General features: G+C 44.3%; 1 protein-coding gene across 8 annotated transcripts in view; it reads left to right on the top strand.

Annotated features, from left to right (window-relative positions):
* The window catches only part of YKT6 (YKT6 v-SNARE homolog), a 55,943-nt gene that overhangs the window by 27,913 nt on the left and 5,447 nt on the right, over window positions 1–22,583 (top strand). Inside the window, exons 1-7 of one of the 8 annotated variants that reach the window (XM_079150773.1) lie at window positions 14,082–14,814; window positions 15,073–15,375; window positions 17,595–17,659; window positions 18,501–18,583; window positions 20,259–20,359; window positions 21,215–21,319; window positions 21,626–21,691. In XM_079150773.1, coding sequence (XP_079006899.1) covers window positions 17,610–17,659; window positions 18,501–18,583; window positions 20,259–20,359; window positions 21,215–21,319; window positions 21,626–21,691 — 405 coding nt within the window. In that variant the 5' untranslated portion in view covers window positions 14,082–14,814; window positions 15,073–15,375; window positions 17,595–17,609. Of the gene's footprint in view, window positions 1–13,839; window positions 14,815–15,072; window positions 15,376–17,594; window positions 17,660–18,427; window positions 18,584–20,258; window positions 20,360–21,214; window positions 21,320–21,625; window positions 21,692–22,583 lie in introns of those variants that run through there. The other 7 variants (XM_079150771.1, XM_079150774.1, XM_079150770.1 and 4 more) reach the window with 7 other exon arrangements.

Below are 22,583 nucleotides of genomic sequence, written 5' to 3' on the forward strand. Positions count from 1 at the left end.
TTACCAGGATGTAACCCCACATCCTGTCAAGGAGCATCTGTACTCTGTGCTAAGCACTGTTCTAAACTTTTTTATCTGGATTAATTTATTTGGTCCTCAAGACATCTGTATGAAGTATCTTCACTTTACTCAAGGAGGTCCTTGTGTCACAGAGAGATAAAATAATTTACTTATTCTTATCACCTTTGCTAATATGAGGCTTAAACCCTGAACTCTGTCTCTAGGGCCCACTCTGAAGCACTGAGTTACCCTGGCTCTGAAAGCTAGAGGAGGGACAGATAAGCTGAAACATCATAGCGGGAGGCAGTGGTGGTGGATGAAGGATTCTGAGGCATAGGCCATGGAAGTAGAGGGTGTGGACAGAGTTCATAGTAACAAACATGGACTCAGGCCCAGGGTACTCATCAGGATCTGTGTAGAGCCACTCACCTCTTAGCAAGTACATGCCTGACAAAATCCCTTATGCCCAGAACATAAAATTCAATAAAATGACGAGAACCCAATTAAAAAAACAAACAAACTCAACAAAGAATGCCCAATATAGATACAAAAACATATATAGCATCATTGGTCAAAAAGGGAAATGTAAGTTAAAAGTACACTTATACTACTATACACACACCAGAATGGTTACCACTTAAATGATGGGTAAAACCAATAGTTGGGGAGTATATAGAGCAATTGTAGTCTTTAAACATTTCTGGTGGAAGTGCCAAAGGGTATAGTCACTTTGGCAATTTCTTCTTAGGTGAAATATACATTTACCATATGATACAATTCCAGGTATTTATCTTTCCAAAATGAAGACCCACATTTACACAAAGACCTGTATTGGAATGTTTACATCAGCTTCCCTAATTACAGCCAAAGCCTGTAAACAACTCAAATGTAGACACTCACTGCTCAGCAACAGGCAGGGGGAGGACTGATATACTGCTGATCTATGCAAAGCCCATGCCAAGGGAAATAAACCACATACAGGAGTTCTGTACGTGATGATTCCACTTGTAGAACATTCTGGGTAAGGTCAAAAAACAAAAGGGAAAGCAAATGGATCAAGCGTTTCCAGGGTGGGAGAGGTGATGGACAGCAAAGGGGTGGGCCTGAGGGGATTTGAGAGTGATAGAAATATTGTCTTGGCGGTGATGATGGTAATATCACCATATGCATTTGACAAAGCTCATCAAACTGTGCTCTTAAAAATGTTGTTCTGTTTTTGCTTTTGTTTTTGATACCAGAGATTGAACCCTGGGGCACTTAATCACTGAACCACATCCCCAGTCCTTTTTATTTTTTGTTTTGAGACAGGGTCTCACTAAGTTGCTTAGGGCCTTGTTAAGTTGATGAGGCTGGCTCTGAACTTGGGGTATTCCTGGAGCCCCCACCCCGAGCCGCTAGGATTACAGGTATGCACAGCACCCAGCAAAAGGTAGATTTAATGTGTGGACATTACACCTTAATTTTTTAAAAGAAAAAGAAGAGCAGAAGATGAAGTTGAAAATATTCAGATGCGCAGCTGTCTGGAGACACTGCAGCCACATCTTTCCCTTTGGGGATATAGCACCAAGGAAGTCATTCCTCCAGTTCTCTCAATAGTACTTGAGACAGGAGACAAAGCTCTGGGGAGCTGGTGGGACTCTTACTAGTTACGTGGATGAACAATTCATTCCTTGAAAACTTCTGTGTCCACCCCTATAAAACAGATAAGATGCCACTTGCTCCCAAAGATCTACCTGGGGATTAGATAAGAGAAATCCTGTCATTCAAATGAGATTTTATGTTATAGGGTCAAGAAGATCTTGGCCCCAGAGAGAAAAACTCTGTTCTCTGTTCAAGAGAGTCAAAACTCCTGAAGTCCAGTGCCCTGCCTCCCCTGAATGTGAGAGAATAAATATCATCAAAGCAAAGTGTCTGGTGGAGATCCAATTCCCCTGCTCAGCCAAAATGTCACTTGGAGACTATTATGTTTGGATATGAGGTGGCCATCAACTGTTCCTGTGTTAATGTAGTAGGTGGAAAGATTAGATTATGAGAGCTGTGACCTGATCAATGGATCAATAATTTGAATGGATTACTGTATGGTAACCTGTAGGCAGGTGGGGTATGGCTGGAGGAAGTGGGTCACTGTGAGTGTGCCTTGGGGATTATATATTTTGTTCTTGGCTCCACCCACTCTGACTACACTTCCCAGTTGCCTAAAGCTGAATAACTTTCCTCTACCACACCCTTCTTCCAGGATGCTCTGTCTCACTTTAGATCCAGAGCACTGGAGTTGGGCAACCACAGAGGGAACCTCTGCAACCATGAGCCCAAAACAAACTTTTCCTTCTCTGAATTCTTGTTAGGCATTTTTGTCACAGCAACAAAAAGATGACTAATACAAAGACTGTCACTATTGGAAACCACTTCCCATTCTATTTGTTTAGGGTTAAGTGCCACTGCCATCTTCCAAGAGGCACATCCCAAGAGAGCAGAACCTGTTGATCTTCTGCAGGTCCTGAACCCCAGGGCTGGATCCATCATGGGTTCTCAATACTCAATAATGGTTCTATCATCAAGAAGCCAGTGAAACCTAGAGTCACTCCCTGCAGACAGTTTCAGTCTCACTTTCCTGGTATTCTGTGTTGGTGAGGCCCCTGGGACAGCTCCTGGGCTCCTGAGCTCCTGGGGTTCACTACTTCTGTGAACCAGTGCCTGCTTCCTTCTTGCCCATAGGACTGCCATCCTGTTTAGGGTCAGGTGTCAATGTGCCCAGCACTGGGGTATGGGCCTGCCTCACTTCAGTCTACCTGCCCTCATCTGCTAGAGCTGGTTTCTGGACTATGAGACCTCTGGGAGATGTGGTGGCAGAAATATCCCCTGGTCTTGCTTCCAGAGCATTCCTGGGTCTATCTATTCCTGGGAATATCTGGGTCCAGATATTCCTGGAGCTTATGGGAATATCTGGCAGACATGAGAGTAAAGTCAAGAGACCCAGAAAAGCTAACCCAGAGTCTCACATCAGAATGAGAATCATCTGCTTCTGGACTATAGATCATATGAGGTGATAAAACCTATTGATGAACTCAGTTTAGTCGGGCATCTGGTACAGCCTATAGCCCTAACTGACACAGTGGTGCTCACTTAGTCCAGCATTGACTGTTCAACTAAACTCAGCCTGTGCTGCCCCTCATGGATTTCCTGAGTGGGTGAACCACACTTGTGACATTTGCAGCCATTTTGAAAATGTATTGGAGAGCTGATTTAACCATAATAGCGTTATTCTATAGGATTAGAATACTCCATAGTTTTGAATGAAAAAAAGCACGATGTCTATCCATGAACCCATCTAATTCCCCAAATATCACTAAAATTCTCTCTAGATATAACAATCCATCAAATACTTCCACATAATATAAAACCTTTAAAACATCAAATACCTAATTATCTGTCCCTTAAAGAACTCAAGTGAATATATTTGTATTTAATGTAATGTAATGATCTTGTTCACTGCAAATACTGCAGATGCTTTGGCACCTGCTGGTTCATGGTACCTCACCAAAGCTCAGGGCTGGCTGCTAACAGGTCACAGCTGGGCTCTTCTGGGACTTTCTCCCTGATCCATAAAGTTGCCTCATTAAGAAAAAGTGGGTGGTTATGTCTTCCTTGTGTTGGCAGAGAAAATACAGTACATCATGCATTATTTGAGATATATATTTAAAAATTACTTGTTGTATATCTGAATTTCACATTTAACTAGGCATCCTGAAATGTTACATGCTAAATCTGGCAAACCTAGCCTCTCCCTGGGGACCTCCAGTGACTGATGGATATAGAAGTACAAAGGAAGGCCCTGCCTCAGAGAGATTCATGTATCCTCATCTTGGGCTCTGCTTCTAGGACCTAAAACAGTCAGTACTACTGTGGTCCTAGGTGTCAGCTGCTCAGGGTGAACTGTTTTTAGCTGATGATATGAGGACCCCTCACTAGTGTTGGGAGGAGTGCTGATAGTCCCTGGCATGAGGCAGTAGTTGATCATGAAGACCTCGCCTGGGGGAGCTGGGATAGGTGGTACACAGTTGGTACCTGTATCCATGGCCCATGTGTCCATGAATTCCACCAATCACATATCAAAAATATTCAGAAGAAACATTTTTGTACTAAACATGTATATGTTCTCTCTTTTCATTTTTCCCTACACAATACAGCATAACAACTCTTTACATAGGATTTACATTGTGTTAGGTGTTATAAGTGACCTACAAATGACTTAAAGTACCTGTGAATGTGTGACTTTATGTGGCAAAACGGATTTACTTAACAGACATTATTTAATTAAGAGCATCAGAATCAGGAGATTACACTGGATTATCTGGGTGGATCTAATGTCATTATAAGGATGCTCATAAAATAGAAGAGGAAGGTAGGAAGGTCAGAGAAGATGTGATGATAGAAGCAGAGGTGAGAGGAACACAAGACTGCCTTTGAAGATGGAGGAAGGGCCCATGAGCCAAGGAATTCAGTCAGTTTCTAGAAGTTGGAAGGTAACAGGTTCTTCTCTAGATCCCCCAGAAGGAACCAGTCCTGCTGGCACCAACAGGTAATTTTCAGTGTCATGGGAACAGCACAGGAAGCATCCTTCTCTCCTGCCTCAGCACCTCAAGAGGGCCTTAGAGCTCTCAGACTTGCTACTTAGTAAAATCCTTCTCACAGTAGCTGTTGAGATGGTCCAGAGCAGTGTCAGTGAACTTGTGTGTTGTGGGGGCCATGGGAACATGCACATGGCTTCAAAATCGAGAGGTCTGGCTCTGGTCCCATGGTCTGTATTTTCCTACATATGTGATCTTAGCATGACATTAGTCAGCCTTCACACCATCACAGAACAGGGGGAGATGTTCACCCCCTTCTTAGAGTGGTTGTGCACTGAGATGAGCTGTGAGAAAGACCCAGGGAGTGGAATGAGGCCACCAGCACTTGCTGGGCCATAGACGCCAGAACTCACTTGAGTGCCCATACGAGTGTGTCCACCCCTCCCTCTAATTCAGGTCATCTTCTGTCCCACAGCTAACCACTCTATCAGGAATGTTTCCTTCCTTTCCTTAACAGTTGATGGAGGAAAACATCATTTCAATTAGTGACCTGCCAGGGGCCCAGGGAGGCTGAGTGGCAGCCCCTGGACCCGCAGTGCTTGTCTGTCTACTGAGGCCCAGCACTTACCTCCCCCAGGGACAGACTCAGGTGGAGTATGTATGGAGAATGCACAGACCTTGTCTGGGGAGCAGAGGGCTCTATCAGCAAGGGCTGGGATATAGCAACAGTAGCAGGAATTACAGATAACTAGAAGCTGGAATACCTGGTGGCCTATGGAGATAGAAACAGGAATTGGGGGAATTCAGTGGGTCTAGGGAGACTGGAAAGTTTCCCTATGGCCCTGCTCCAGCTGGTGGCTCCTTGCTACATTGACTCTGACCAATCTTCACCTGTGCCTGAGACTTCACTGTCATGGGACCCCATACACATGTACCCCACAGATACACACAGGCATCAGTGAGCCTCAGGGACACTCCTAGTGTCCAGTGAAGATGAAGCAGACAGCAGAAGGCTGACCTCTAGTCCTACTGTGGAAGGACCCCAGCCACCCTGAACTTTCAAGCAGAGTTGACACTGTTTGCAGTTCTATGAGGAGGAGTGGTAGGAATTTAAAAATATACAGAAAAGCTAAAGATGAATTTAAGAAAAACCCATCTTAATTCCAGTGGGCGAGGCCCAGGCCTGGAATGGGTATGAAGGAGGGAGCCTGGAAGCCCACCAGTGTCTAAAGAGATGCAGATGTGTTGCCTGCTTGTTCTCAACAGGCTAAGTGTCCTATTTAGACTGCATTGCCAAGTCTGCTAGACTTAGGTCCTGAAAAGATCAAAGTTTGTATGAGGTTCTTGCGGTAGAAATGAGACAGAGAAAGAGACAGAAATAGAGAGTCACAGAGAGAGACAGGCAGAAAGAAATAGACAGACTTTCTTTCTTTTAAAGCATCCCATCTATGGTATTGTCATGGTAGCCCAGCTGATCAATACACCTAGAATGTTACATCTCCAGTTTCCTTCCTCAAAAGTACCATGCTAACCATACTTACTGTGAACCCCTCATTACTCCATCAGCTGATCTATGGAAAATGTGGGTCATTCAGTTATTTTCTGGACCAACATGAGGGCAAAAGTGAAGGGAGAGGAAAATACAGACCAAAAAGTCCTAAAGGAGGATGCCCAGGGCCTACATTCAGGCCACCTGAAGTGATGGTCCATCAAGAAATGAAGGGCAAGGCTATATGAATGAGCCAGCAGTGGTGGGTACCCAGCAGCCATAGCCAGTAAGGAATAGTATGTTAGTAGGATCAGGCCTGCCCCTGAGGAGCTGATGGCCACCTGGGGAATCCACTAAACATGCTGCTCCTACAGATTATAAAGGAATGACCACAGGTGAGTTCCTGAAGGTCAGTTCAAGCAAGATGGCTGCTCAGAGTCAGAGAAATGGAAAGAGTCTCCCTTAATTCAATCAAAAAAGGAAATGGGCCAGGCTTGAGGGTGCATGCCTATAATCCCAGCAACTCGGGAGGCTGAGGCAGGAGGATTGCAAGTTCAAGGCCAACCTCAGCAACTTAGTGAGGCCCTAGGCAACTTAGGGAGACCCCATCTCAAAATAAAAAATAAAAAGGGCTGAGGATGTGAGCAGTGGTTAAGCACCCCGTTCTTTCTATGAGCCTGGATAGATTCAACCACAGTTGAAATCTGGGGGAACAACTTTGAAAACATGAGAGAAACATTACCTGCTGCTCCATGTTTAGACCTTGGCGTGAGTAGGGGATAGCACTTCCCAGGGACAAAGAAGTGGACCTGGTGGACTTGGGAAGCCCAGAGAAGACAGATGCTTAGGGTAATCCCAAATTTAAGTCAGGCTAACTCCACCAAAAGGGGATGAATCTTTGACCAGCCATAGAAGAGGAGAGGGAAGTGGGCACTGCAGTTTCACAGCCCTCATATGACCCTGGACCCTGCTACATAGTGCCAAATTAGTGATACTCATCCTGTCTTCATTTAGCATTTGCTATTTTTCTCGTCATAAATTTTTGAATTAATATTGATTCTTTAAAAATATTGTGTTAAAATATCTTGATGACTGGCACTTTGTTAGTCCTTTAAAGTTTATACCTGAACCCCCTGAGGCCCTGAAGTCCACAGACCTGGTCAGGACCAGCACTCCCTCCCTGTGGGGCAGAAATGGAAAGGGCATGAGCAGCCCCAGATTCCCAGAATCAATACCCACCCAATCTGAGTTACTTCTCACCCCATAAGCTTCTGTGAATGCAGGGGTTTGGGGGCAACTCTGCTGCTGTTGTTACTTAAGGGCATTGTATACACGCAAGTATGAAAGCGTGTACATGCGCACATCATGGTTTCTCCCCCATTTTGGAAATAGCACCAGGTCTCCAGTCCATACACTCAACTCTCACCGCTTCTAGACATCTCTCTGCTTGTTCCAATAAAAAAAAAATACCATCTCCCTTCTCCCTAGATGGTCTGAAGTGGCCCCTTTGGGCAGAATCTCTTATCTAAACCATAGTAGCAGTGGCAGACAGGTGTAGAACTTGATTGGGCACCTGGTCCTTCCTCTGACTTCACTGTACAGGCCCTCTGACTTGGGCTGGTTGTTTTTCTCCTAACATCATTAGCTCCGCTAAAAGCAGACTGGCAAGGTGTTTATGCTGACCATGTCATTTCACATAGAGAGGAAAGAAACCAGAGGAAAACATGTTCAAAGTGACTAAATCCTGCTCACTGATCCTCTTTCCCCATTCTGATCAGTATTCAGCATGGGAGATATGGGTGTGTTCTTCCCAACATTTCACAGCAAATGCCCTCTGTCCCAACTCTCTCCTTGCTCACTGCTCAGCCCAAGGCTGTTTCAGAGGTTGCCTGGATCTTTTCATTGCTGAAAAAACCAACTGCTCTATACTCCTCACCAGGGAGCCTCAACTCTCAGGGTCTCTGTAGGTGCTTCCTGTGAGGAAGAAGCATAGATGCCTTTGACCTGTCATGATGTCTACTGAGTACTGTCTCAAAATCAGGCCCCCAAGCCCTCTAGCTGGGGCTCTGAACTCCTTCCCAGCCTCTCCCCCAAATCCTGGCAGACTGACTCCTCAATCACAGGGCTAATCTAGAAAGTATCAGCCTTCCTGCCCAACAGGGCACCCCAGCCACATCTTTAAAGAATCTGTATATAAAGTCCATTCTGAGGTACAAACTATTGCAGGTGCCATATAAATCTGAGTGTTGGGTACTCATAATCAGACACTTCCAAAACACCTCACAAGGCAGAATTACCTTCTCCTTCTTGGCGGCCTCCATCCTGGTTCTGTCATCCAGCATCTGCAGCTCAGGGGAGCTGGGCCCCAGTCTTTCCTACCAGGTTTCCAAAGCAGAGATATCCCAGGCTTCTCCCCAGCACCGGGAACGGCCAGCTCTTGGCCTCCGAGAGAATACGGTCCACCTCAGGCTGGTTTGGGGTTTGAAGTTCAATCACAATTTCCTCCTTTTCATTGTTCTCTTCTGGACTATTCCTCACTGAGGCCTCATCAGGCCGGGTGTTCTCTGGGCAGGGCCATGGCGTCTCTGAGGCAGCAGCCTCAGTACTAGTTGACTTTCTCTCTGGCTGTGCTGAGCTGTGAGGGCTTGTTGCCCACTAGACAGACTCAGCAGAAAAGGTCTCTCTCCTCCAGTGGCTTGGGCACAGCTTTTGAGTAATGAGGCCACAAGTGACTGTGTCCCTCACATTCCGGGCAGCTTCCCTGGGCTCAGTTGCACTCAGTACTTCCTGCTTTGGGCAGGTGTGGAGTACGGGACTCTCCTGCAGGGCCTCTGTGCTCCTGAGAGGGCCATGGTTGCCATGGTGACCTTTCTGTCATTAGAGCTTCCATGCAGAAAACTGGGACTGATGGCCAAAGGCCTCCATCCCCATCACCATGGTGACCACTCCGTCACCTTGTCACCACAGTGACTGCCAACCTGGTAAGACGTTGCCACCTGCTCAGTTCCCAGGCCAGTGTCTCAGGGTCTCCCACACTCACGTCATAATAAGCAGAGGTCTCCATGTCTGGAAACCAGATGAAAGGAGCAGGCATCTAGGCTGCTATCACTGCCATGTGCGTTGGGGACCATGAGGGAATTTTTGGCCTGACCCACATGAGTCCAGCTGAAGCCAATATGCTTCTCCTGGTCCGTTCAGAAGCTGCAGCCCAGGATGCACACCCAGTCTCACCCTTACAATCCAAATGCCTCTCGAGACGTCAGCAGTGCAGTGGGAAGACCTGGTGGAGAAGCAGAAGGCCAGGGTGCTGGAGCAAACTCAGGTGCTGGCTTGAGGTTTCATTCAATGTTCTGGAACAAAATGTGGCGTTTCTGGCCTAGGACACAGATCTGGTGTGTATTTCACACTTAAGCACTTCTGAGTTAGGATTGGCTGTTTTTCAAGCACTCAACGTGGGTTGTGGTTTACATACTGGATAGTGTTGGGTAAAGAGCAAAGAGAGCTCAGGACCAAGCAGAGGGAGCTCTAGCAAAGGGAGCAAGAAGGAGCAGCAGTAAGATCTCGCCAGATGGATGTATTAGGTTATAAAATCAACCTGCTGTTTATAGTCATGGAGGCAATTTCAGTTTTTAATATTATCAACAAGGCTGAGATAGAAATCTTAGTATTTCAGCTGAGTAAATGTGCAAATGTTTCTTCTAGAGGGTTCATAGAGGCTGAATTACTAGTTGAAATGTTGTACACATTTTATATTTTGGCTGATAGAACAATATTGCTTCCTAAAATGGCTTCACCAGTTAATACTTTGCCAACATTAGGAATTTAGCTACATACTGGTCTATGTTTGAGGTGATAAACCATGTTTATCTAGGGTCTATGTTCTATACTGCTCCCACTGTTTTTTTTTTTCCCATTGTTTTTTGAATTGCAAAATGTTGGATAACTTTTCATATGTTATTCATTATTACATTTCTTCTTTTAAGGATAATTTGTTTGTATTATAACTATGTTGCTACTGAAGTATTTTCTACTATTTGTGATTTTTTTAGAACCCACCTACAATATCTATAAATTTTGTTTGTGAAATATGCTCTGTCTTCTCAGTATATTGCCTAACTTACAACTTGATTAACAATGTCTTCCATCATACAGAAGTATTCACTTTTTATGAATTTCAATCTTCATTTTCTTATCTGGAGGCTTCAAATTTTGTTAAAAGAAGAATTTCATCTCAAAATTGTAAAAATTTTCTTCCATATTTGCTTCTAATATCCCCCCCCCAATTAAAATAATATATTCAACACTTCAGTCTTTCTGGGTTTGTTCGTGTTGAGTGCACACCCAGCCATTCTGAGATTATACCTTTAGTTCTTGCCTTTTTCCAAAGTCATCTTCTTTAACAAGCTCTGGAGTAGGTTTTTTTTATTTGGTGTGAGGTAGGAGCCTACTGGATGGTCAGTGTTGATTGGTGGAGGCCTGAGTCAGGTGCCCATATGTTAACCAGTGACTGCATTAGCAGGCATGTTCCTCGATTGCTTAGATCTGGAGCACCACATGGCACTAGGGTAACGTGGGCTCTGCCTGGACCAGTAGTATCATGACCTGCACTATAGTTTCCTTTTGAGGACCTTTTCTCTGCCCTCACTTGTTAAGTTGTGTTTGGTGCTCTTAGCTTTTCAAAAGGTAAATTTCATTTTCTTGACCTTTCTCAGCATTCTCCTTTCTGTTTTCAGGTGGAGGTTTTATGATTTGGATAAGAGGTGCCCCCCAAAATCTCTTGTGTTAATGCAGACAACGTTCAGATGTAAAATGATTAGATTATAAGAGTTGTAATTAATAATTTGAATGGACTAACTTGGTTGTAACTGTAGGCAGTAGAGTGTGGCTAGAGGAAGTAGGCCACTGGGAGAGTGGCTTTGGGGTTTATATTTTGTAGCTAGTGCTTTGGTGCTTGCTCTCTCTCTACCTCCTGGCTGCCATAAGCTGACAGTTTTCCTTCACCATGCCATTCTGACATAATATTCTGCCTCACCTCACTTCCCAGAGCAATGGAGCCAGTTGACCATGGATGAAACCTCTGAAATGATGAGCCCCAAATAAACTTTTCCTCCTCTGAGTAGTTCTCATCAGGTACTTTGGTCACAGTGATGAAAGACTGACTAACAGAGGGACATGCAGGTTGTGGAGCAGGAGCCACCCCAGCAGGCCCTTTTGCCTGCCCTTCTTTTTCTTCTCTAGAGACTTTTCCACTTTCAGTGTTGAGAAGCACCACAGTCATCAGGTATCATCAACAGGACAAGCTACTGGCCTAAATGACCACAAATCCCAATTCTGAATTCCTGGCCTTTGTCCAATGTGGCTAGCTTCCCACCTGGGGAGGAGTGTCTCCAGAACAAATACAGGTTCTGGGAAGCCCCGGCTGGGAAAGCAGTCTCAAAATGAGAACACCTGTCTCACTAATTCCAAAAGCTCCTACCTGGCTCATCTGCCTGTCTTAGCTATGATCCCTTCCTGCCCAAGTATACTCCTGTCCCTGTGCTCTGATGTAACCAGTGGCAAACCTTTGGTGACAGACCATGTCTGTCTTCCCTGTGGTTTAAAGAACCCAGTGTCACTGAAGGGTGAAAGTAATGAACAGTGTTCTTAGGAGTTGAATCTTCTGAGGACTTGGATTGATCAAAATCTAGGCTAGCTCAGTAGCACAGTGCTAGAGTGCTTGCCTAGCATGTATGAGACTTTGGGTTCCACCCCCAGCACTGCAGATAAAAGAATAGAGAGGGAAAGGGAAAAGGAGAGGGAAGAGAAGAAAAAAGGGGGAAAGAAAGAAAACAGAAAAATCTATGAAATATGTGTACCTGAGTCTTCATGGCTGGACTAACCAGGTCATGGAAGCCTAACCATGTGGGTGGCCCTTTTCAATTCCCCTTTCCCACGTAAGTTTTGAAGGCTCACATTATGTTCTGAGTGAAACAGCCTGATCAGGGTATTAGTTAACTGATGAGGGGGTGTGGAGTAGGAGCCTCAGCATGGTGTGGTTCCCCACTTGAATTGGGTTTCCTGGGGATATGTCCCATGATTTACTTTCATGTGCCCCTCTCTGGGGTTCTGCTCTGTATTGGGGGCAGGCACCTCCTATGAGCTGGGGAAAGCTGCAAAGGTGGGTGGATGTCTGCTTTCTCCAGTGGAACAAATTCATAGGGCCTGAACCTTTGATCATGGAAGCTGTTACCCAAGTTCTATCTGCAGAGGGAATTTTCTTCTAGGGTCCAGCTACCCAAGTGGGAGCCTGGGCTTGACAGCTGTGCCACGCCCTTGACTGAACACGCCGCATTCATCACCTCAGTGCCCTGTCTCTACAATCTTTTCTAACCCTGTAATTCTTGATATACAAAACTGTTGCAAGAATAGTATAAGAATTCCTGGACATCTTTCATCTGGTACCAGATTTGCTTTACTGTATTTATCTTTCATATACATAGTATGTAGGTGTATACACACATGAACACACACACACACACACACACACACACACACACACTGATGCTTTAAGAGTAAGTTGCATATATGGTGTTCTTTTACCAGCCAAATACCTTGTATTTTCTAAAAACAAAGACTTTTCTTAAATAATCACAGCACAGTGACTGAAATCAGGAAATAAAAATAGATGTGATACTATTATCTAATCTATAGACCTTACTCAGATCTCATCCTCCCTTCAAATCTCTGCCTCCCACAGTCTATAGGATACCTTCAACTTGCCATGACTTCTTCTCCTCTTGGTCACTAATAACTATACAAATAATCATGATTGTTATTACTTGTTAAATGTCTATCATGACTAGATGTTGGAATCTAATGTTTTATTCCTAGCAACATGTCTATGAAAAGGGTATTTTACCAGTTTAACAGACTGGAAGGGGATGGGATTCTGAGGATAATGACTTGCTCACTCTTAGTTTTGTGGTGTGGCAATGCTGGGGCTAAATCCAAGTTGAATGACAGATGGGGCAATGGAGTAGAAGACAGGTCTTGCTTTGCAGTAAGGAGTTCAGGAAGTTTTCCTTTGAGTGAGTCTTCCTGGAGGTAATGGAAACTGGGCAAAGCCAGAGACAAGAGGGGAAAGTTGCCAGGAGTGAAATTGGGCTAAGAGTTTGTTAAGCATTTTGTATACACTTTAATCCCAACTCTTCCTCTTACTAATATATATATATATATATATATATATATATATATATATATTAGTTGTAGGTGGACATGGTGCCTTTATTTTTATATGGTGCTGAGGATCAAACCTGGGGCCTCATGAGTGCTAGGGGAGAATTCCACCACTGAGCCACAACCCCAGCCCGACTAACAACTTTCTTAACCTCAATCTTTTTCTGTGGAAGGTGGTAATAACATCTGCCTGTTTTTGTAAGGACTAAATGAGGTAGCACACGTAAAGTGCCTGGTGTAAGAGAAACCTCAGAACAACTACTGTTACATTTAAATCTATTCCATCCAAGTATTGGTCTCCTGGTCCTTTTATACAACTTTGGGTGGTAGAGGACAAGGGGCTCTAGGGATTTTCCTCAAAAACAGCTCTAACATGCCTCTTGTAAGGCAACTGGTTTGGTACAGGTGCATGGGGTTGTATTGATGGCATCCAGTCATCAAGATTATCAGACCAGTGTATCCACATCTGGGGTGGCTGGGCATGGCCACTGATAATGGCCATTCCTGATGTTTAGTACCAAATGCAGAGGATGTGGAAAAGCCTTTTTTTTACCTCTGAACTTGGGAATGTCCAGGGAAGAGTGTTGGTGAGGGGGTTGCTGAGTGAGTGAGCAGGCAGTGGAACATCCTTAGTCACAAGAAATATTTAGAGCACTGTTTTCCTAAACCGCTGCTCTAGGGCACATCTGGCAATGTCTGGGACACATTTTTGGTTGTCACAAGGTGTGTGTGTGGGGGGGGGGGGGGGTCCACTACTGACACCTAGTGGATACAGGTTTGAGATGTTGCCTACAATGCACAGAACAGCCCTTCCCAGTTACCCAGACCAAAATGGCAATACGGTTGGAGGTTGACAAACTGATGATTTTGTTTTTCCAATGCATCATCTCTTTCCCATAATTTTAGTTCTGGCTGCTTGTAGCATGATGATTGTGTGACCATACTGCCAAGTTTCAAAGACCAAGGTTTCTGGTGGTTTTTGTTTAAGCACCAAGGCTCACTAAGTTGTCCAGTCTCTACCTGAACTCCTGGGCTCAACATTCAGCTTCCAGGGTAGCAAGGACTAGAGGTGTGCACCACCACACTGGCCACCAAGGTCCTTTTCGATTACATGATGCCATTTAGTACACAGGAAATGGACAAGAGGCGCCACCTTCAGGGAACTGTGCCTCACTCATGTCCTTCCATGGACTCACATTAGTTCATCAGCTCAAGTAAAATTAGATTTTCCATGTCACTGTACACCAAACTGCTACTTGCAATGGGAAGCTGCATTTCTGCCCCTTTTTGAAATACAGGGGCCTGCTACTCCTGAATTCCCGTCGGTGCTGAGACATAGGCTGCCAAGTTTCCAGGCCTGTGCTGCGGGTTGAGTCAGAGAATTTACTCCCACACGCACCAGGCGCGCTACTGATGAAACCGGGAGGCACCTTCACATCGTGCGGGGGACTCTGGAATATATGATTTACTAAATTCCGGAGGAGTTGGCGGTGGTGCAGGATTTACAGAGAACTGCTCGGTATCTCCCTACCCAAAAGACAGGTATGGCTACTCTCAAGGCCTAGAAGAGGTTATAAAAACGACCTGGACGGTTCAACATTGTCCTGCATGGCCCAGGAGGGATCACCCTACCGCACAAACCCCGACCGCTCAGCACAGCCCACGCCCCGCGGCCTCCTCCTCCGGGTAGACCGGGTGGGACCGGGCTCACACGTATGCGTTCCGCCCCTCGCAGCATCATACTTCCGGCTCTCGCTTCTGCATCCGGAGCATGACACAAACATTCCCTTCCCTCTGTAGCCTCGAGAGCCCGCCCATACCGGAAGCGGAAGTGAACCCCGAACTCGGAGGAGGAAGCCGGCGCGGCCCCGTCAGCAGCCTGCTGCTGGGACGCCGTCAGGCGGCGGCGGCGGCGGCGGTGCCAACGGGCGGCGGCCGCGCTGCTGCCTGCGAGTGGGTCCCGTGGCCAGGCCGGTAGGCCGCCCGAGGTCCTGCCGCCATGAAGCTGTACAGCCTCAGTGTCCTCTACAAAAGTGAGCCCAAAGCAATACTGCTCAAAGCCGCTTACGACGTGTCTTCTTTCAGTTTCTTCCAGAGGTCCAGGTGAGCCGGTGGGTGGTGGTGGCCGAGCAGAGGCCGGAGGTCGGGTGAGTCCTCGAGGAGGGCCGGGGTTAGGAACAACCGTGGGAGAGCCAGAGGCCGGTTTGGCCTCCCTCTGTGGAACCCGGCCATGGCCTCTTCTTTGGTTAGCGAACTGTATCTCTGAGGAATCGTCTAACACTTGCTCGTGGAAGTCCTTATATCATTTTATAATATTGTCCTGTACTCAGGGTTTTTCAGATTTCTGCCGCATAAAAATTAGAATGGGACTTTGAAATAGGCAGATTCCCAAAGTTCACGGCCCATTGTTCTGAACTAATAGCTTGAGTCCCAGAAGTGTATGTTTTAAATCAGCGCCTGGCACCCAATAAGTAATTCTGATCAGGGATCTTGGGTACTGTGTCTGGAGATCCACCTTTGTAAAGTGCATTGTTTGGAAGTCAATTCACTATGAGAGATTCTAGTGTATTCTTTTTATGGGTGAAGTCAGTCACTGAAGCCCCAAGACGTTACACCACAACGAGCTGGGAGTCAAACCCAAATTGTATGCTTTTTAGTGATTGGGTGCTGGTGGTACAAAAGGGTTCTACGCTGAAGATCTGGGAAGAAGCATGGACTGTGTAGGGCTACAGGCTTTAGAATGTTTCTTGAGCTCTTTAATTGCAGGAAGGTATATATTAGAAGTGCCATTCTTGGGAGGGTTAGAGTGACTTAGGTAAAAAAAAGAAAGACCCTGTAGGATCATCTTTCAGAGTCTGAAGGAATCTGCCATTCGAATTGTTTTCATTGTTTCAGTACAATGTTTGTTCTTTTTTTTTTTTTATATATATTTTGTTTTAGTTGTAGGTGTACACAATATATTTATTTTGTTTTTATGTGGTACTGAGGATCAAACCCAGGGCCTCACCCATGCTAGGCAAGTGCTCTACCCCTGAGCCACAACCCTAGCCCAACTGTTTGTTCTTGATGAGAGTGGCCAATGACTTGCTGGCTGGATCTAAAACAATTATTGTTATTTTTTGAAACTTTCTGTCCCTTTTGGGTTCTTTTAAAAATTATTTTTTCATTGTGGTAAAATACAGATATCAAAAAATTTACCATCTTAACCATTTTTAGGTACACAGCTCAGTGGTATTAAATGTATTCATAATGTGCAACCATCAGCATCATCCATCTGCATAACTCTTTATCTTGTGAAACTGAATCTGCCCATTTAATGCTAATTTCCCATCCCTTCCTCCCCTATCCCTTGGCAACATTATTCTATTTTGTGTCTTTATGATTTTTGACTATTCTAGGGACTCGTATAAATGGAATCATAAGGTATTTGTCTTTTTGTGTCTGGCTTATTTCACTTACTGTAATGTCTCCAAAGTTCATCCATTTATTGCACATATCAGAATTTCCTTCCTTTTTGAGAATGAATAATTTTTCATTGTATGTATTTATTATAGTTTGCTTTCCCATTCATCTGCCAGTGGACACTTAGGTTGTTTCCACATTTTAACTATTATAGAAAATGCTGCTATGAGTATAGTATATAAATATTTCCTTAAGACACTGCTTATAATTTTCTTCAGCATATATCGAAAGGTGGAATTGCTGCATCATCTGTTGGCTCCTTCTTGAAGTTCTTGATATTTCACTTCATTTTACCATTGATCTCTATTCTCTGCTTTGTGTTATTGCATTTCTTGGATGGAACTTTTGTTGCCCACTTGGCTCTGGCTCTTTTTTGTTTTTTCTGTTTATATTGAAGAGTCTCATAGATTTGACTGTAGGACTTACACCCAGCTTCTTGGCATACCCATACTATTCTCAGATAACTAACAACTACAACAGTAAAGGGACATCTTTCATTGTGTCTCTTAAAACAATCGTTTTTCACGTGAGCTTTTTTTGTGAGACCACCCATCCATCATTCATGCTCCATGATTATCAGTCTCCAAGCTCAAACTTTTGAATAGTTTCCCAGCTTTTTTGGCCCTACATACAGCCTTTTGCAATTAATGCAAGTCTTCCTTTGTCTATAGTTCTACTCTTAGCACTAAGACTTTTTACTGCAAAGTCTTCCTTCTTGAACATTTGTTAAAGATTATTTTCTTCTTTTCTGTCATTATTTTGATCATATTGTTCCCTTGTGATGATAATACGTAGTAAAACTGTGTGCCACGTGTTGTGTCAAGTTCTTTACCTGGTTAACTCATTTAACCATCACACAGATTTTGATTTTACAGATGAGTCACAGCACAGTAACTTGCCTGACACTTGAACCGGGATCCTGGAGGTGGGTCTTCAGATTATTATGGGTCTCTTCTCTGGGAGCCTTGTTTGAACTTTCATTTAAGGAATTCTGTTCTGATGGTTATGATTGTCCTTTACATTGTTTCCCCGGCAGAGACTCCTTCTTAGTACCTGTTCCTCTAGCTGGAACATCTCTTATGACTGTTCCATTCTGCCCAGATATGGGCCTGTTGTGAACCTTCTCTTTCTTCTCAGTCTTTGTATAAGCTGTTTCCCACTTCCTCATCTTAGCTGTTTCCTTCCATTCCTTTCAGAGTGCTTGGGGTTTGTCTCATGGTTGAGCCCCAGCAGACCTGAGCCAGTACTCACTGCAGAGGTGTGTGGCATTGCCAGGGTCTTTTGTGTGGCCACAGCAATGACTGATTGTGTATTTTCTTGATAGTTTTTGCCACTAGTGAAAGTTTTTCTCATGCAGTGTTTATTTGTTCTGCTTCTTGGAAGTTAGTGGGGGCTTTGTCAGTAGAAACTGCCTCCTGCTTTTTCACCGTGTCCCAAACCATGCTCTGACCAAACTGTTAAATTGAAGGTAGCTCAAAGAAAATTCTCCCAAAATCTGATAGTGAGTTGTTTTGGTGAACTCTTGTGGACAGACAGATATGACTTGAGTGGTGGTGATGATTCATAATTGTCTGTATTTGTGTTCATTTGTAGTGTTTGTTTGTTTGTTTTATTTTGTTTTTAAATGTGTCTGTGTTGTTACTAAGAAGGGAAAGAAATGAAACCAAGAAGCAATGTCTCCTTAACTTTTAAGCTCAGAGGTCACTTTCTATTGTACTGGAGACAGGTGACAGGAAGAAGGTAATAAATATGTGTGTGTTTCTTAGTGTTCAGGAATTCATGACCTTCACAAGTCAACTAATTGTGGAGCGCTCAGCGAAAGGCAGCAGAGCTTCTGTCAAAGAACAAGGTAAGAGGACTCTAACTTCTGTGTGTGGGGCCCTGGCTGCCACACTTCAGGCAGTACTCAGTTCTTTCACATGGAGAGAACTACTAGGACCTCACTTCTGTGCTAGCTTGTTCTCTCTTCTCTCCTCTTCCTTTTCCTATTTACACAGAATTCTGTGTTCACTGTTGAAGTCTAAGCTTCCTGGATAAAATTCCAGAGTCCAAAGCTTGGATCTGACTCTCCTGGAATAATAAACAGCCTTCATAGTCTTTCCTTTCCCCTCCATAGTTGCAGACTCCCACCCAAAAAAAAAAAAAAGGATTTCTAGCTAACACTGTTGAGGTAATGCTTCATTCTGTGCTCCATAGGGTATTCTTTTTTCTTTTTATATAAGTTTTTAGGCACTTGTTTTAGACTTGTAAGTTACACATAGAGATTAGAAAAGAGTTATGGTAATTTCATTAGGCAGAAACAAAGACCATATCACATGTGCACTGACTTGAGTCACTTGATTGTAGAATTACTGAATTGATGATATCAGTTTACATCATTTACATCACAGGCAGTCTTCAACATATGTATATTGCACTTGAAATCCCTGTATAAAGAGCATCACAAAAGTAAAATTGAATTGCAGACATTTAACATTCTCTCTCAGTTCTCCTTCAGACCATCTGCCATCCCAACTTTAATATTTAAAGATAATTCCTCAGAGACTGATCAGATTCTTGGTTTCTGTGGAATATGTACACTTCAGCCCCACATTTAAATCTTGCTTATTTTGGAGTGTATACAAAATATGGAGAGCATTTCATAATTCCCCATTCCTTTTCTGATTTCAGGGACTCATATTCTTTCTCTCCTTATTTATTTGTTTTTCTGTTGTTTAGCATTGGAGTCTTTTGGATTAGACCCTTAAGGACAAGAAGGTTCTTATTTGTAAACTGTTATCTTTTTTTCTCCTCCTTCAGGGAGGTGGTTCACTGTGTCATTTCTGAGTCCTTTCAAAGTAATGGAAATTAATAGTCCTATGGATTGTGACTATTTTGCAGAAGCCCATACTTTTTGGTCATATGACAACTTCAGTGCAATACTGCTATACACCGCAGCCAGAAGTGGCTAATTTTTTTCTAGATAGCTCCTCCTAGTCACCCACTATAGGCTGGAGCATGTCGAGCACTGCTCCCATAATTTGGCAAACTGTGGTCTGGGAGAGAATTCCTGGTTTTTGGCCCACTCCAAAAGGTTTTGTTTTGTTTTAAGAAAGTAGAAGATGCTTGACTTACCTGGTCCTCCTTCAATTTGGGAACAGAACAGAGCCTCAGAGGGCTATGAATTGACAAGACGCAGCCAGGCCTGACCTGAGCTCAGGGAAATAACTTGGAATGCTCCTGGGGACATGTTGACTAGTGTGTGTTTTCTCACCCCTGGTGGTTCATTTCAACCTTGGCTTTATACACAAGACACTGACTGGTCCTAAGCAGGTGTTGGGCTGAACTCTGGGTGTGGTCCATGTCGCTGTGCTACAGAGCCTCCACAGACTTTACCTAGCATAGTTGAGCTTCATATTAGCTTTAGATTGGCTTTGTTTGACCCAGAAAGCAGGAGCCAGCATTGTGATGCTTTGATTTGGGGGATTAAAAGTAGTCCAAAACCCTCATGTCACTGTCCACGTGTCTGATCTCTTTCTCCTTAGAATATCTGTGCCATGTCTATGTCCGGAATGACAATCTTGCAGGTGTCGTCATTGCTGACAGTGAATACCCATCCCGGGTGGCCTTTACCTTGCTGGAGAAGGTAAGTGTGTGGTTTGGCTGGATTGATCTAGGATGATGAACGTGGAATGTCATAGACTGTGCTTAAAGCACACAGGATGATTGGTTCAAAGTCCACACATTTTTAGTCGTCTCCCTTGCCCAAACCAAGAAACAATTGGACAGTTCTGTTCATGTTCCCTCACTGCTACTTACTCTGAACCTTATCTGACCCATGTCCACTCATTGGTAGTACATTTCCTCTGGAACAAAACCAGCTGTGCCTTGGGTTTTCACAGCTGTAGTCCTGCCCACCATGCCTCTACTGAGGGTTCTTTGCTCTTTGCATGTTGCTCCTGCAGTCATTGCAGCTCTCTCCCCTGATGTAGGTCAGGTGCTCCATGGAGCTTAGCACCTGATCATTGTATAGTTTCTTGGTGTGTTGCTAATTATAAACTTGAAGAAAGGACTTATTCTGTCCCTCACAGTGCTAAAATACTTCCAAGTACATGAAATCCAGTGGTTGCTTAAACTCAAAGGACATAGTTCTCTTTTTTGAAGAATTACTTTGGAAAATTAGAGGGTCAATGCCCTTTTCCCTGGAAATCTGTCATTTTAAATGTGAACATCTTTATCATTTCCCAGATGAGATTCATCCCAAGCTGGGCATTCTTCACTTTTGATTCTAGACTAACAATATGTTTTAATAGTAAGAAACATTTGGAAAGAGAAACTTTAACCTAAACTGTCCCCTTGCTGTAAGATGTCCTCTTCTTCCCTCCCTGAGCTCTCGGGAGCCGGGGAGTCTTACTGAGGGCAAGGTGCTCAGGGGAAGCCCTGTCGCTAAGGGTGCTGGTAAGCACAGTGGGAAACTTGTTGAGGCTCCTTTGTCTTCCAGGTACTAGATGAATTCTCCAAGCAGGTTGACAGTATAACTTGGCCAGTAGGATCCCCTGCTACAATCCAGTACACAGCCCTGGATGGACACCTTAGTAGATACCAGGTAGGTTAAAAGAAATATCCTGTAGAGATGGTGTGACCCAGAATCACTTGATCCTAAAAAGTCCAGCCATCATGACAGTTCGGGTGACTTATTTTGCCAGTGTTCTGTCAAACCTTCTGTTTGAGAAACACAGAACATCTGCCTTCAGACTTGGGAACCCAAGCTGTAGGCAGACTTCATTTCTCTGCTGTGTGTTTAGACAGGCTGTGTCTTTTTACTGTAAAGGTTAGTCCATTTTCCTTGGTTTGGGTTTGTTTCCAGGTAACCACTCCAGTACTGACTGTTCTTATTTTGACTTTTTCCTAGAACCCCCGAGAAGCTGATCCGATGTGTAAAGTACAGGCCGAACTAGATGAGACCAAAATCATTCTGGTAAGCAGGAAGGCAGAGAGCAATTCTGAGACCTGAGGGCACAGGGGCATGCTGCCAGCTGAGCATGCACAAAGCCAGCCCTTGTTTAGGTAGTGATGCGATGCTCTCAAGGAAGCAGTGACTCTCATTCTGCTACCTGCATCAGAATGTCCCTCTTGTGCCCCTTGGTTCACAGTGTCCATTGTTTGACTAAGAACCAGTGCAGCCCTTGATCTTCCTTCCCATGGCCACTCCTTGTCTGCAGTTACGGAGTTCTAAGGGTTGCCCTTTGTAGTACTTTATTCCTACCACCAGTGCCACCAGTTGGTTCTCCACTTCTGACAGGGTCCTCCCCTGGCAATGTCAGTGTCAAAAGGGGTAGACTGAAGCACACTCCATTGACCATATTCTGCAACACAAGCCTGTTGTAGAAGAGCTGGAACTTGCATATTTATCTGAAATCTGATTTGAAATGGTTGATTCATTTTTTTTTTTTTTCCCTAAATACCTCTCACTGGTTCCCTCACTTCCTGTCATCTACCAGTCAGTAGCCATTGGTCTGTCATTCTGCTTAAAATCCTTCAACAGCTGTCAAATCCACTCCAGGATAAAGTCTATACAACTATGCCTTATCTTCTCTTACACCATTGTCTGCCCAGCTGGTACACAGGTACCCCATGCTGTGATCTTTCTGAAGGGCACTCTGTTGCTTCAGCTTGTTAAAGCATCTCCCTGACAGCAGGAGAGCACCTGGGGCATCTTTCCATATCTGCTCACTATGCAGTGTTTAGCTTACACTGGTGCTTATCAGTTGATGAATAAATGTGTGGATATAAAGCCCAGAAAAAAATCCACCACTGATGTGAGGTGCTCCTGTTCACACCCACATGACTTCTGCAGGCACTTTCTCCTG

This window comes from Sciurus vulgaris (genome assembly GCF_902686455.1).
Source record: "Sciurus vulgaris genome assembly, chromosome: 8".
NCBI lineage: Eukaryota > Metazoa > Chordata > Mammalia > Rodentia > Sciuridae > Sciurus > Sciurus vulgaris.